Below are 13654 nucleotides of genomic sequence, written 5' to 3'. Positions count from 1 at the left end.
ATCCCCTCTCTGCCTACAGCAGGTCTTTTTCCAGAAAGGAGGGAATGAGCCACCCCAAGCAGCAGCTCCTGACACTTGCATTCTGAGAAATTCTGAGAAACAGCTGCAATATCTGCCTTCTTAATTGTACCTGGAGCCAAGGGTAAAAATAAGGAGGGGGAGAGACTCTTGTGGTTGGAGCTATTAATAAATAGTGTTAAAGTTAATAAAATTAGTATTATTTCATGGAACAATGATTTTTCAAGACGGGGCAAGGAGGGTGGCTGGGAAGGGAGCGGCAAATGACTTCACTGGGCAGGCGTTTGCCTGGTTTGAAAAGGATAAAGCTTGCCTTTGTTATATTCCTGGCTTCTGTTCCCATAGCTCTAAAATATAAAGGCTTCTGGCATGACATCCTGATTTAGCACTATTGTTCCTAGGATTTGCTACTGAAAGGACTATTCATGTGGAAATCTCCTCTCCCAGGTCAGGCTTCTGTTGGCCACTGTTTATTTACATACTGGTTTAACATGCAGCCCACCTTGGAAGTTTGGACAAATGAGGCCAGGCGTGCCATTGCACCATCTCTCCCTATTCTTACCTTGCCTGCTTACTGCATGGAGGTAGAGAGTAGAAGAAGGTTACCAGAGGTTGGGAAGTGGTGGGCTGGGGTGTGAGGGGATGAAGAGAGCTTGCTTAATGGGAACAAACACAGTCTGATAGCAAGAAAAAGTGCAGTATTCAATAGCACAGTAGGGTGACTATAGTTAACAACAATGAATCGTATACTTCAAAATAGCTAAAACAGGCTAGGTGCGGTGGCTCACTCCTGTAATTCTAGCACTTTGGGATGCCAAGGTAGGAGGATCACTTGAGGTCAGGAGTTCAAGACCAGCCTGGCCAACATGGTGAAACTCTGTCTCTACTAAAAATACAAAAATGAGCCAGGTATGGTGGCTCATGCCTGTAGTCCCAGCTTCTTGGGAAGCCGAGGTGGGAGACTCGCTTGAACCTGGGAGGCAGAGGTCACAGTGAGCCGAGATTGTGCCACTGCACTCCAGCCTGGGCAACAGCACGAGACTCTGTCTCAAAAAAAAAAAAAAGAAAAGCTAAAAGTGATTTGACATGTTCCCAATACAAAGAAATTATAAATGTTCAAGGTGATGGAAATCCTAAACACCCTGATTTGATCATTACACATTGTAAGCATGTATCAAAATACCACATGTACAATCATTACATATCAATAAAAAAATATAAAAGCCAGAACCCAACCCCTATTCATTTGCCAAATGTGTACTGTGCCTATACCACATGCTAGGTGCTTGAGGACATAGCTGGGAGCAAACAAGGCAAAAATCAATTATAGCAGAAATCTGTGAAAGAAGAAATAGGTCATCCCTCATCTTGGAAAAGATAAGCCACAGATAGAAAGCCCTTTCCAGGAATGTGTAATAAAAAGTCACAATTCAGGATCCCTGGCCAAGATTTGGGATGACTGGAGATGATGATAAGAACTAAATTGGAGGAGGCTTTCAAGAGGAAAAAGCCTCCAGCAAGAGACAGCCCCACAATGGGAACTGCAGCCTCCCCTTCTCACCGAATCCCTCCTGAATGGTGTACTTCGGGACCACTCTTCAGTCTCTGTGCAACCGAGTTTTATTTTAGCCCACAGGAGCCCTGGTTTTTCTGGCAGGGGGCACTGCAAAGACGGGTTACAGGCCGAACACCTCACAACAGAGACAGCAGTATTCTCTCTAGGATAAAAAGGGCTTGTGTTTAATCCTGTCAGGACAGGGGGGAAATGCCTCTGGGAATCCAAGTCTGTGGAACCGGCTCAGCAGAGAGATGTGGCTTTATAGGCAAGCAACATGGCATAAAGAGAGGAACCTGGCCAATTCTGTCTTATAAGAGTAGTTATGTTATGTGTTGCAAGGACTCCACATTCCATGGATTTGTGAACTCAGATGGAATCTTGTTTGTCCAGGCCTGCATGACCCCATTTATCTAAAAATTACTAACTTCCTAGTTTATAGTTTATAATCCTGTGCCCGCCCCCCCCGCCACGCCCCCATGAGCTCTCTCTCTATTACTCTCAGTCTCTCAGGTTAAAGCCTTGCTCAATAATTCAGCTGTGGACCAGTTATTCTCTCTGATTATTTCCTCATCTATCGTCTTACAGTCATAATAATAATAATATCTGAGATAATATGAGCATACAACAATATGTCCATAGGAGCATCTCTAAGATCAGGACAGTGATTTCTTGCTCATGGAATAGGAAGGATTTATGTTAAAGCAAGTTATAAGAAAGCAGTTTAATACTTTACAAATGTGAAGTTTAAAAAACTCATAACTCGCTGGAATCTTTTCTCCTCTCTGGATATTGGAGAACTCGCCCAGGTTTGGGAAAAGTTAGCCAGCTCCTGCAAAACACCCCCTCCCTCGGCCCTCCCCGCGCCCCCTACGACCAGGCAGAAAGGGTGGGAAGGGGAGCACAGCTCAGCATTTATTTCTGGATCCAGCTCACTAAAAATACCTCGGCTCTCCTGTTTGATCACTCTCCCTTTTGACCTGAATGGATCGCGGGAGCCGCGCCGCCCGCCCCACCTTCGGCCCGTTGCCCTTTAAAGGAAAAGGGCGTGGGGACGGATTCCTGCCGCTCGAGGGATAGAAGCGAGCTGGGCAGTCAGGGGCCGCGGCCATGCTGACGTCAGGGCAGCCGGCGCTCAGCTCCGCTCGCTGCCACAGTGCAGAGACCTCCCGGAGGGAGGGGGACAGCCTTGCGCTGGGATTGGCTGGCTTCGCGCGAGCGCCGGCGCGGAGTGGCTGGCGAGGTTTTAGAGGGAGTCCCGCTCTCCAATTAAAGCGGCCCAGCTGCGCCTGGCTGCGCACAGAGCTCCCTCCCAGGCCCGCGAACTTGGCCATTCAGCCGCCGCTGTCTCCGCTGCGCGCCCTCGCGCCTCTGCCTGAGAAGCCAGGCGCTGTTCCACCCCGCCAGAAGAGGATGGCAAAGGTGGCTAAGGACCTCAACCCAGGAGTTAAAAAGGTGAGCGGAAAGCTTTTTGTATTTACCCAGATTCTTACTTTTTCTTGTTTCCCCTTCCCATCTATTCGCGGAAACTTCCCAAAAGGTAATGAGAAGGGAACTCTTTAAATTCCAAAACTGCATGGAAAACAAATAGTTGGGAATACATGTTTGAGTTAACAGGCACACACACCCCAAACCCATTGTTGTGTAAAATATTTGCAAAGGGTCTTATGTCTTTGGTGATGCTAGTTAAAATTTAATTAAGGCTTTATATATATATATATATATATATATATATATATATATATAATCTTAAAGTCTGTAAAGGAAAAACCCCTAGCTTCCTCCCTCCCTGTCCTCAGGTGGCTGAAGTAAGGGTTGAGGGCATAGGGCATGTAATATTTACTCAGTCTCCCTTTTGCTATTATCCCAGTGTTTTGTGTGTTTCCCCCAATACACACACACACACACACACACACACACACACACACACGCAGTTTCTTTAGTTGGTGATGTTGGCAGTGGCAGCAGTTCCAGCATAAGGGAACTGATTTCTGTCCCCAGGGTCTGCACGTTTCCCTTTCAAGAAGGGCTGGCCCAGAGCCCAGAAGGTCACGGGTAAACTCCTGCACAGGAGCCTGCGGCTGTGCCTATAGCTCCAATACCATTTGTTGCTTACCTGAATGCAGCTGGGAGAGGGCACAGGCTGGAGACTTAGAGAATATGTGAACGGGAAGGGAACAGAGAGACAACCTAGGCTTTACAGATGGGGAAACTGAGGCCCGGGGTCACAGAGAGTTGGTTCTAACAGGCTGCTGACTGTAAGGCAAGCCCTAGGCATCCAGTCTCCATCCCTGCCACTTTTTAAGTGCACATTATTCACCAAGCCACTTTTCTGAGCCTCAGCTTCCTTGTCTCTGATGTGGGGATGATAGGCCTAACCTCCCTCATGGCAGTGGTAGCAGGGATAATGACACTGTGAGTTAATTTCCCAAAGCAGTAATTGTTAAACTCTGATTTCACAGGATTTAGTCTTGCAGGGCAAAGTCTTCCTTAAACATCTGCCATTAACCTGCAGGGTAGAATGAGAGGGGGAAAAAAAAAGACTGTGGGAATCAAACTAAAGACACAAACAGCCACTTAGAGGCACAGCATTCACCATCTAATTTATAGCTGTGCTCTTCTATAGACAATCTGCCCAGACCCTGTCACAGAGTCCAGTGGATCCTTCTAAATGTGTGTACCAAGTCACATTGAATCTGGGCATTTCTCTGGAATGTATCATGCCTCATTGCATTTGCCAAGCTATTTGCAGAATCAAGTCATTTCCCCTCCTACAGAAATTACCATAACACTTTAGACTCTTAGAAGATACCTATTAATTGCTACATAGTAGTGAGTTATGCATGCAATGCTCTTATTTCTCCATACATTTTTCTGGACTCCTCGAGGACAAACCTGTCTTGTTCATCGCTGTTCGAACGTAGCACACCATGCCACACAGCAGGACTCAAAAACCTATGAGTGAGCCATGAGAATATCTGTCCAGCTAAGACCACACTGTTTGCATAGGCTTCATTTCATGCATTATTTTTTAACTTGTAGAATTGATATTTGTGTGTCTGAACTGCCTCCCCAAGTTCAGACACAGAACAGTTCATGGCTAAAGGTGGCAGAGTTCCACTGTCCTCTGGAAAGTGAAATGATTCTGAGTATTTTTAATATAAGCTGGTTGATAGTTACTGTATGAGGTGAGATGAGGTATATGGAGACTCCTCCTCCTCACCGCAGTCCTGTGTTGCCACTTGGAGGAAGCCTTGTTTTTATTTTCCTTTGCATAGGGGAGTGTGATTATCCTGATTAGAGGCGGAACATGTTCTCCTTCTTGTCACCCCCTAGTGCCAACTTCCTTGGCCTGCAAAGGGTTTGTTTTCCATTTAGATCCAATTACAGGCTTAGAGAAAGAATGTGGTGGGTAGAGATGAAAGGGCAGATATTTTTTTACCTCTTGGGACTGCGACAATCAGGAGGAAGATCACCATTTTGTAGGTTAACCAATGTCTTCAACTCAAAATGTGGAGGGGAGGGAAGAGAGCCGAGAAGCTCCCCTTGCTGAACTGAATGTCACAGAAGTGATTAAGTACTACGTGATATCAGCAACATGCTGAAAAGCTTTTACTGCATATTTATTTTTTAAATCTGCAACAGTGGTGGGGGAGGTTTATAACATTTGGCTTCAGGATGCATAATCACACTTAGACATTTTGAAACAATTTCATAGACTCTTAGAGCTACAAGGGGCCTATTTACAAAATGAGAAATGGTTTAAAATGGCATACAGGCTGTTTCAATTTCCCTACTCCCAAAGGGGTTGGGGCGGGAATCCCCACCAACTGGAAAGTCATAAAAAGATCTTCAGCAGAGAACATAAAATCTAAAAACTGGAGTAGACTTAAAGGTCATCTAACCAACCCCAGACAGGCTGGGGAAAGAGACTCACTAGGGGCCACATACATACATCGTGGCAGAGCTTACAAGTTCCCTAACTTCTCTCTTTCTTTCTAAGTAAAATGCTTCCACTGGCTGCTCTTGAACCATCTTTTTTTTTTCTATTAGGAAAGAGAAGCTTTCCTAGCACAGACAGTTCCCTGAGAATGGTGAAATCGCCAACATTTCTTGGTAACAAAGGGCCTTGAAGGCCAAATGCCATTTTTGTGGGTGAAACCAATCTCGACTATGGATTTGTTCTTGTTTATTAAGGATGCAAGTTATTAGTGCAGGCTTTGGCTTCAGATCTGGTTTAAGTCCCAGCTCCCCCACTTACTAGCTGTGTGCTCTTCGGCAAGCTAATTGACTTTGAGTCTGTATCCTCACCTCATTTGAAAGTTGAAGAAACAGTAACAGCATCTACCTCCCAAGGTGGCTGTGATAATTAAGTGAGATAATGTACATAAAAGGCTCAGCATATGAGTACTCAAAGTTAGTCATTGCAGTCCTTGGTGGTGGCAGTATATTTCATTGGGTACATCGATGCTGAAAGGTATCTTTTGGTGAATGAAGGACACTTTTATTTATAACTGCCCCATCTGAAGAGCACCCAACTTTCATTCAGCTAAACCTAAGCCATTGCTCAGCTTTGACAAGCTAAGACAATGACCAAGTGCTGTTGCCTTGATTCTCACCCAACGGATGCAAAATCTGCTTACGTGGAACAGTCTTTCCTTCTGAACATGGATTGCCAGTTATTGAGCATTTCACTTTGGAGTTATATAATGTTGGGCCTCAAAGGGGACTTGGAGCACCTTACTTTTTAGATAAGGAAACTGAGGCCCAGAGGGATCAAACTCCTTATCAGAAGTTGCAGAGAAAATGTACTGAAGCCTGTTAGGCTCTGCAAGAATACAGACCCCTTGACTGTCAAGGAGCCATCTGTAGGAATTTAGAAGGGATTAGAAGAAAGAGAGCTAGGAGCCTGTTCATAGTTGACTGTGCAGTCACCAGTGGGCTGGCTCCACAGGGAGCCAATTAGAAATTCTCACCCCTCAGCACAATGCCCAAGGGGCATTAAATGATGGTACGTCTAAGTCCATTGCCAGGTCCACCTGGATGTCTCTCTCCATGCTTCTCTACATCACATCCCTCTTGGCTTTCCTGTCCTTCAGGCTAGGCCTTCCTTCTGTACTCAGCCCTTCCTGCTTTCACCTCCACTTCCTGCAGTGTGCCAAACTACTGGCACATCACCCGGGTGAGCTGATCCAATGTAAACATGGCTCCTCGAGAATTGTCGTTGGCTCTCTCAATCTTAAAAACATATTAAACTGTCACTTAAAGACTTTAATAGCCAAGACATTGGAGACATGCCCATAGGTGTATAAGCAACTTTGCCCATAATAGAGCCTTATTTTTTAAAAACAGAAATAAATTATCCAAGTCCCTTTTAAGGGCTTTCTAAAAACAGATGCTGAAACCATTACTTTGTAAATTGCAGATTTTTGTCCTAACCTGCAGGTGTGTCTGACTATGTGGAGTTGGGGGCTGACAGTTGACTTTCACCAATGTATCTGCCACTGTGGTAGTGGGAGGCAGGAAAGAGCTTCATCAGATTATCTTCAGGTTTAATCTAAGCCATCTCAGCTCCAAGGCTAGGAATTTGCTCAGAGCTTACCAATACTCCTATGAGTTGGAAAGTGGAAAAATGCCTTTGGCATTCCCCTCTGAGGATGCTTGGTTTGATCCTCTCTTCATGCTAACTGACCAAAAGTGACAAGGATGAAAAAAGAATAGGCTGAATTCAGCAAAGGCTGGGGACCAGGAAGGAGGGGCTGCGCACAGGCTTTTGTGTGTGTCTTTCCTTCCGCCCTTACACAGGCCACTTCCCAAGAGGAAAAGGTAAAGAGTAGAGAAAGAAGTAAGGGAATAGTTCCTCTCGCAACTCACTAGAGGGCTCCAGGAGAAGTATTCAATTTGACTTTAGGAAGGCAAATCGTCCTTTTTAGCTTGCACATTCAAAATAGTTTGTGTCTCATAAAGTGGAGATTTGCCATGATAAGTAACAGACCTTGAGAGCTCTTATCTCCCAACCATTCATCCAACACCATTTAAATCTTTATTTTAAGAACAGATTTCTGGCAGGGGCGTGAGTCATTATAATAACTGCAGGCGTTTACTGACTGGGTGACTTTGGACAGGTCACCTTTCCTAGGAAGTGGCAGAATTTGGATGAGAACCAGGGTTCCTTCTGCCTCCAGCCCACTGACCTTTCCTTTACGCCAGACCATCTCCCAAATAACAAATGATTATGGCAAAATAGGCTTAAAACTTCGTTCCACTGAGGGCAGAATTGTGGAGCAGCTTTTCAGGACATCCAAAACGAAGAGACAGCTGTTGCTCTTGAAGAGCCTTCGTTTAGAAATATCCTCATATCCCCTACCATTTGATAACAGGAAGAGGATTTGGCCAGCAGCTGCTACTGTCTCACCAGGTGCAGGGCCACCAGCCACTTTTGCAGGACTCCTTCAAGATCACAACATTTCCTTAAATCCACATGGAACAATTGGTATGTCCCAAACCATTGTTGGACGTTTACATATAGCAATAGCATAGATCTGCAAAAGTTCTAGAAAATGCTCTCTATAAAACTTTTATAGAAAGAGTTATATATGAAGTTGAGTCTCCTATGTCCACCAAGGCTCCTTTAGTGGCTGAAACACAAATTTAGTATCTAATCCTGTATATTTGATGCAGAAATTGTGTTTTCACAAAAACAGAAGTGATAAATCAATTACAATATTTTGTGAAACTCCCAAATCAACTCCTTGTCTCGTATCTGCTCTTTTGTATGAGAAGCAAACCCTTTTACATTTTTTGCTCAGAAAAGAGAGAGGAGTCTGTTCTTACTTTTATTATCTATTTGGATTCTTGCCTCCCAACAGACTTGTTCTCTCTTATGGCAGGCAAGTTTGGGGCTAGGCAAAAGAGAGGAAGGAAAGACATCTCTAAGGGTCCAGAGATGATTGACATTTTCTTGTGTGTTAGCTCTTTAACTTCAAGGACTACCATGCAAAAAATATTAGTGTCCTTTTTTACACATGAGTAAGTTAAGACTAACAGTTTAAAATGACTTGCCTAAGGTCACGTGATGACAGATTAAGAACTCAAACTCAGGCCTCTCTGACTCCAAAACTTCAGTTCTTTTCACTCTACAAGAAACAGAAGGCATTCATAGAAAGCAGAAATCTGGTGAGGAGGGACTATGATTATTCCTGTGACTTTCATACACAGATCAATTTCTTCCAGCCCACTGAACTCATTGATAGTCTGGTTCAGCAGCTTCCCAGCATTTGCAAAATGTTGCTAGGCATCTGCATCTCTTCGATATCTCTTGGTCACCACCAGGAGTATACTGTCACCTACACCAAATCAGAGCCATTTCTCGGGTATAGAATAAAGACTTTCTTGATTTCTCCTGGTTTTCCAGAAGGCTAATGGACATCTCCCAGCAAAAGACTAGTAGAGGGGAATGCTTATTTTAAAGAATAATACATATTATCCTAATACTCTAAAAATAATCCAGAGACCTTGTCCCAGAGCTTTCAGGAAACTCTGGCCAGGGAAAAGGTTGGCCTTGACATGTGCATTTCTACATGTCTGGTCAGCCTGACCCATGGCCTACCCAATAATATGTAAATCACGACCAAGCCAAACATGGCCTGGGCCCCCACCAGGACATGCTTTAAAAGGAAACATAATTGCTAAGGGAGAAGAAACAAAGGCTCCATTTGGCAAGTAACTCTACTGAAGGACAAAGGAGTGCCAGTGTCCAACTCAAGGTGGCCATTTCAAATCCACATGCTTTGTGTATAGATTTTGTCTCCTCCTCCTGTTTAAAAAATATTGAATCCTTTGTAAAATTTATCTTTGGAGACAAAGGCTAATGAGCCATTGTCTGAAAGAGCTGAGCAGAATCGTTATCTGCTCATTCAACCCCTTCATGTCACAAATGGGACAGGGGGAGAAATGGCATATCTGAAATTTACAGAGAAAAAAATGGCATATCTGAAATTTACATAAGAAATGGCATATCTGAAATTTATAAACTTACATTTACATGAGTGGTGCCACAACCAAGATACATTGACTCACAGCATCTTTTGTGAATGAAGGAGAAAAGAGTGTCTGCTGTATTCTGTCACTTCCACCCCCAGAGTATCCCAGTTTTGTGTCAGCCTCATACCTGGAAACTCAGAAGTTCAGGTGGACATTTTGGCTGTGAACTTAGCTTTGGCCACAAGGTCCAGAAGCCACTTCGAGGAGCCGTTAAACACACAACATTTGCAAGCACAAAGATTTAGATGTGACCTGCAGCTCTTCAATTTGCCAGGTCTGCAAACTTTGCCAAGTTACTGATCCTCTTTGGACCTCTGGTTCCTCATTTGAGAAAGATAGCTAACTGTAGTTCTGCATTTAAACAATAGTTTAATTAGGTAAAGTGCATAAAGTGCCTGGATACATAATATACCCTTGATAAACATTTCCTCCTGCTGTTATGGGTATCCGCTGTCATCAGCACGATGCAAAAATCCCATAGGTTATTAAGTATTGGAATGTGGAAGACCAAATTCAGTTTACCTACATCACGTGGGGCTTCTAAGCTCTCAGACTGCAGGACCTTCTCTTTGTAGTTAAACTTGGACCTAGCCATAAATATACTCAGGCCACATCACATTGCAAAATCATGAGAATAGCCACAGTTCGTCTTGGGTGTTTGGTCGCTACCCTTTCCATAGCAGCCCTCCCCTGCTCCATTACCGGTCTTTCCCTCCAATGTCTTGCTTATAAGATAGGGCAACAGTCACTCATTTCTTTATATAGCAAATATTTATTTAGCATCTGTTATGTGCCAGCCACTGTGCTAAGTGCTGAATACATGACAATGAATAGGAAAGCTTTGATCCCTGCCAAGTAAACTTGAGTCTGGTAGAATTTATTTTTCATAAGGCAGGAGACAGGCCAAATAATGTCAGTGTTCTGTGTCTTTGTGTTCCTTGACCTCTCCCCTCCCCAACACACACACATACCTCTCCTTCCTTTTCCAACCACCCTCTGATTTTCCAGGACACACACCTTCAGAGCCACATCTCAACTCTGGTCATCCCTACAGTGTAACAATAGAGTGAGTGTGGTAGTTCTCCCAGTTGTCACATTTTAAACAGGGCCTTTGGGAAGCAACCACCAGTGGCACTGAGTGAAAAGGAGGCTGAGGCAAGGGGGACTATTGGCAGCTCTTAGGTCCCACCAGCAGCCAGTGGTCCCTCAGCCTTCCTACAGCGATACAGTGGTAGACCAGTTGTCTTTGCTCAGCATACGTTTTCAGAGGCAGCTGAATGTTTAGGTTGTATTTTTCATAGTACTGATGTCAGGGACACCAAAGGGCAGGAGCACAGGGAAAGGGCTCTTGGCTGACTAATGACCTCATAAGAAACCTGCCCTTAGAAGAGAGCATCTATTTGGGCTGTATGACTCAGTGGCGTTTCTAGGTACTGATTCATGAGGCTGACCATCGAGGTGACTGACCCGTGCAATCTGCTGGCTGAAAGAGGTGAAGGGAAAGTAGATCCCAGCTCTGCCCTCATCCTGGAGGAGAGCCACCCCTCCTACCATGGCACACCGGTGCTTCCCACCCCAACCCTGGCTCGGCCAGCCAGTCTCCTTGTTAAGAGGATCTGACACTAATGTGGGGAGAGGTCAGCATCTGAGGGCTTCTTATTTTAGAGGAAGTATAAGAGAGAGATGTTTTGAAATCTTGTTAGTGAATAGAGGAGAGGCTTTTAACCTAGGGTCTGTAGATAGAATTGAGGGTGTCAGGGAACTTAAATTAGGAAAAGTATTGCATTTTTTATCCCTAACCTATAACTGAAATTTAGCATTTCTTTCTACTATGAATAAAGACAAACACCCTAGAAGTTTAGCAGCCCCTATGCCTTTGATACCAATGGAAAGCAGGTATTTTTATATCACATTACAGCTGAGATAGATCCTCATCCTACAATTTATACTCATCCCTGCTCTGAAATGGCCATAATTATACCCACTGCTAGATCATATTCATTAACTTAGTAAAGGCACGTCTGTTACTAAGTCACAAATTTGTTTCTATATATTGATGCTATCTCAGTAATACTGGTTTTCTTTGTATTTTTATCTTATGCATTTAAGACATTGTCCTAAGAAGAGATATTCTCATGTCAGATAGACAAAGAGCCTAAAAATGTAAAGACTCTTTCCACATCAAGCTGAGGCATTAGCAGCATTACACACCACACACACACACACACACACAAATATACACATATATGCATAGGTAAACATATATGCACACACATACAGCTGTAGTGGATTGAGGTCTGAGGCTCTTGGAGTAAACAAACTCAATTCAAATTCCAACTCTGCCACTCATTTCCTATTACCTCGAGCAAGTCATATTAGTTCTGAGCTTTAGTTTCTTCATCAATAAAAGGGACCTAAAAGTTATTGTACTCACAACAATCATCTAAGTTCTTGGCACAGTACTTGACATATAAGGAATGTGTGTTAAACACAAGGCATCCTCACCATTAAAAGAGCTAATGAAGGTGAAATGGTAAAGAGAATAAAACCATTACTTTGTTGAAACTTTTTAAACTCACCTTTGATTTGGCCAACTCTTAAGAATTTATTTTGTCCAAACCTGTATTACACAAATACTATATACCAGGGACTGAGGTGGGAAATGAAGAAATAAAAGGAAAGGAATTTTAAAATCCGATGGTCTCAGAAAAGGAATAGCCTAATCAAATCATAAAAGAATCATAGCAGTGCCTAAAGACCTTGATCGGGGTACATGTGTGGAACTGAGAGAGATCGGAAGAGGAAATACTTAATCTTACCTGGGGAGGTCAAGAAAGGCTTCCCAAAGAGGGGACATTTGAGCTGAGTGTTGAAAGATAAGGATGAATGAGCTGTTAGCATCAGGCCATAGTCCAGTTTTATGCCTTCTGAATCTGACACCCATATTCTCCATCCTATTTGATTTCCAACTTGGGGAATATCACCCATCTTGGACTGTGGAGAAATACATTCCACTGTATTCATCCAGCCACAAATGCACATCTTTTATCTTCTCATCTGAGAACCTGTTCCTCTTCCTCTCAAGCAAAACCCATTGGGGTGGCAGGATAGCAAGGCCTGTCAGGCTGCACGTAGAAAACTTCTCATGATGGTGACTTGAGGCTCTCACAAGCCCTGCAATGGAGTTCCAGCAAACTCCCCCAAGTTGAGTTTGAATTTTTGCAGGAAGATACATGTTTGTGTTTTGACAGCAGAAAAAAAAGGTAACCAAAAATATGCAATATATATTGAAAGAAAGGAACACACGTGTGTGCACACACATATACGTCTGTGAGATCCAGCACATGGCACATGTGAGCAGAACATGAAAATACTGTTCAGAATGCCACAGCATGTGTGTGCACCCTGAGCTTCACTCTGAAGCCATTTAATAACAAGAGGAAAAGAAATCTCAAGCAAGACTTTTTGATGAACTGTGAGGAAGCAAACCAGCATTCTGAAACATGGGAACTTGGTTAACAAGATCTGGAATCTTGCATCAAAACAATTTCTTTCACACACTTCTTACTTCAAATTTCTGACTTGGTCTGAAAATGTGAGTTCTTTCTTGCCATATTCTAGAGCAGGCGATACACTGAAATGAAACACATATGGCTTGGATATCTCAGTGCTGCTAGGATGATTGTCCTTGATTTTTGTCAGTTGTACATGGTACATTAAACAGAGAAAAATAAAATCCCAGATGATTCCCTGGCAATTATCTGAAAAATAACAGTATGGTGATCATCCCTGTGTCTGCAAGGACATGAAGAAAGGGCAAGATTTGATGGAAAAGCTTTGTTTCCTCTAATCTGTCCTCCTACACAGCCAACAGACCTCAATAGCCCATGGGGAAGATACAACCCTGTAATGAGACTCCCAGCTAATTAAAATGGCTGTCATCACCCACCTTGCACATTTCTATGAGCCCAACCCAGAAATGGGACCATCACAGGGGAAATCATCCCATATTTATTTGAATAATGTTTGTACTGTGTA

General features: G+C 43.5%; 1 protein-coding gene across 2 annotated transcripts in view; it reads left to right on the top strand.

Moving 5' to 3' along the window:
• Positions 1-2760: 2760 nt before the first annotated feature.
• LMCD1 (LIM and cysteine rich domains 1) overlaps positions 2761-13654 on the top strand; it is a 66800-nt gene continuing 55906 nt past the window's right edge. For both annotated transcript variants that reach the window (XM_030801838.1, XM_030801839.1), the window contains exon 1: positions 2761-3028. In XM_030801838.1, the coding sequence (XP_030657698.1) occupies positions 2987-3028 (42 nt within the window). In that variant the 5' untranslated portion in view covers positions 2761-2986. The remainder of the gene's footprint in view (positions 3029-13654) is intronic.

Source organism: Nomascus leucogenys, chromosome 21 (assembly GCF_006542625.1).
Source record: "Nomascus leucogenys isolate Asia chromosome 21, Asia_NLE_v1, whole genome shotgun sequence".
NCBI lineage: Eukaryota > Metazoa > Chordata > Mammalia > Primates > Hylobatidae > Nomascus > Nomascus leucogenys.
This window is presented reverse-complemented; position numbering and strand designations above follow the sequence as displayed.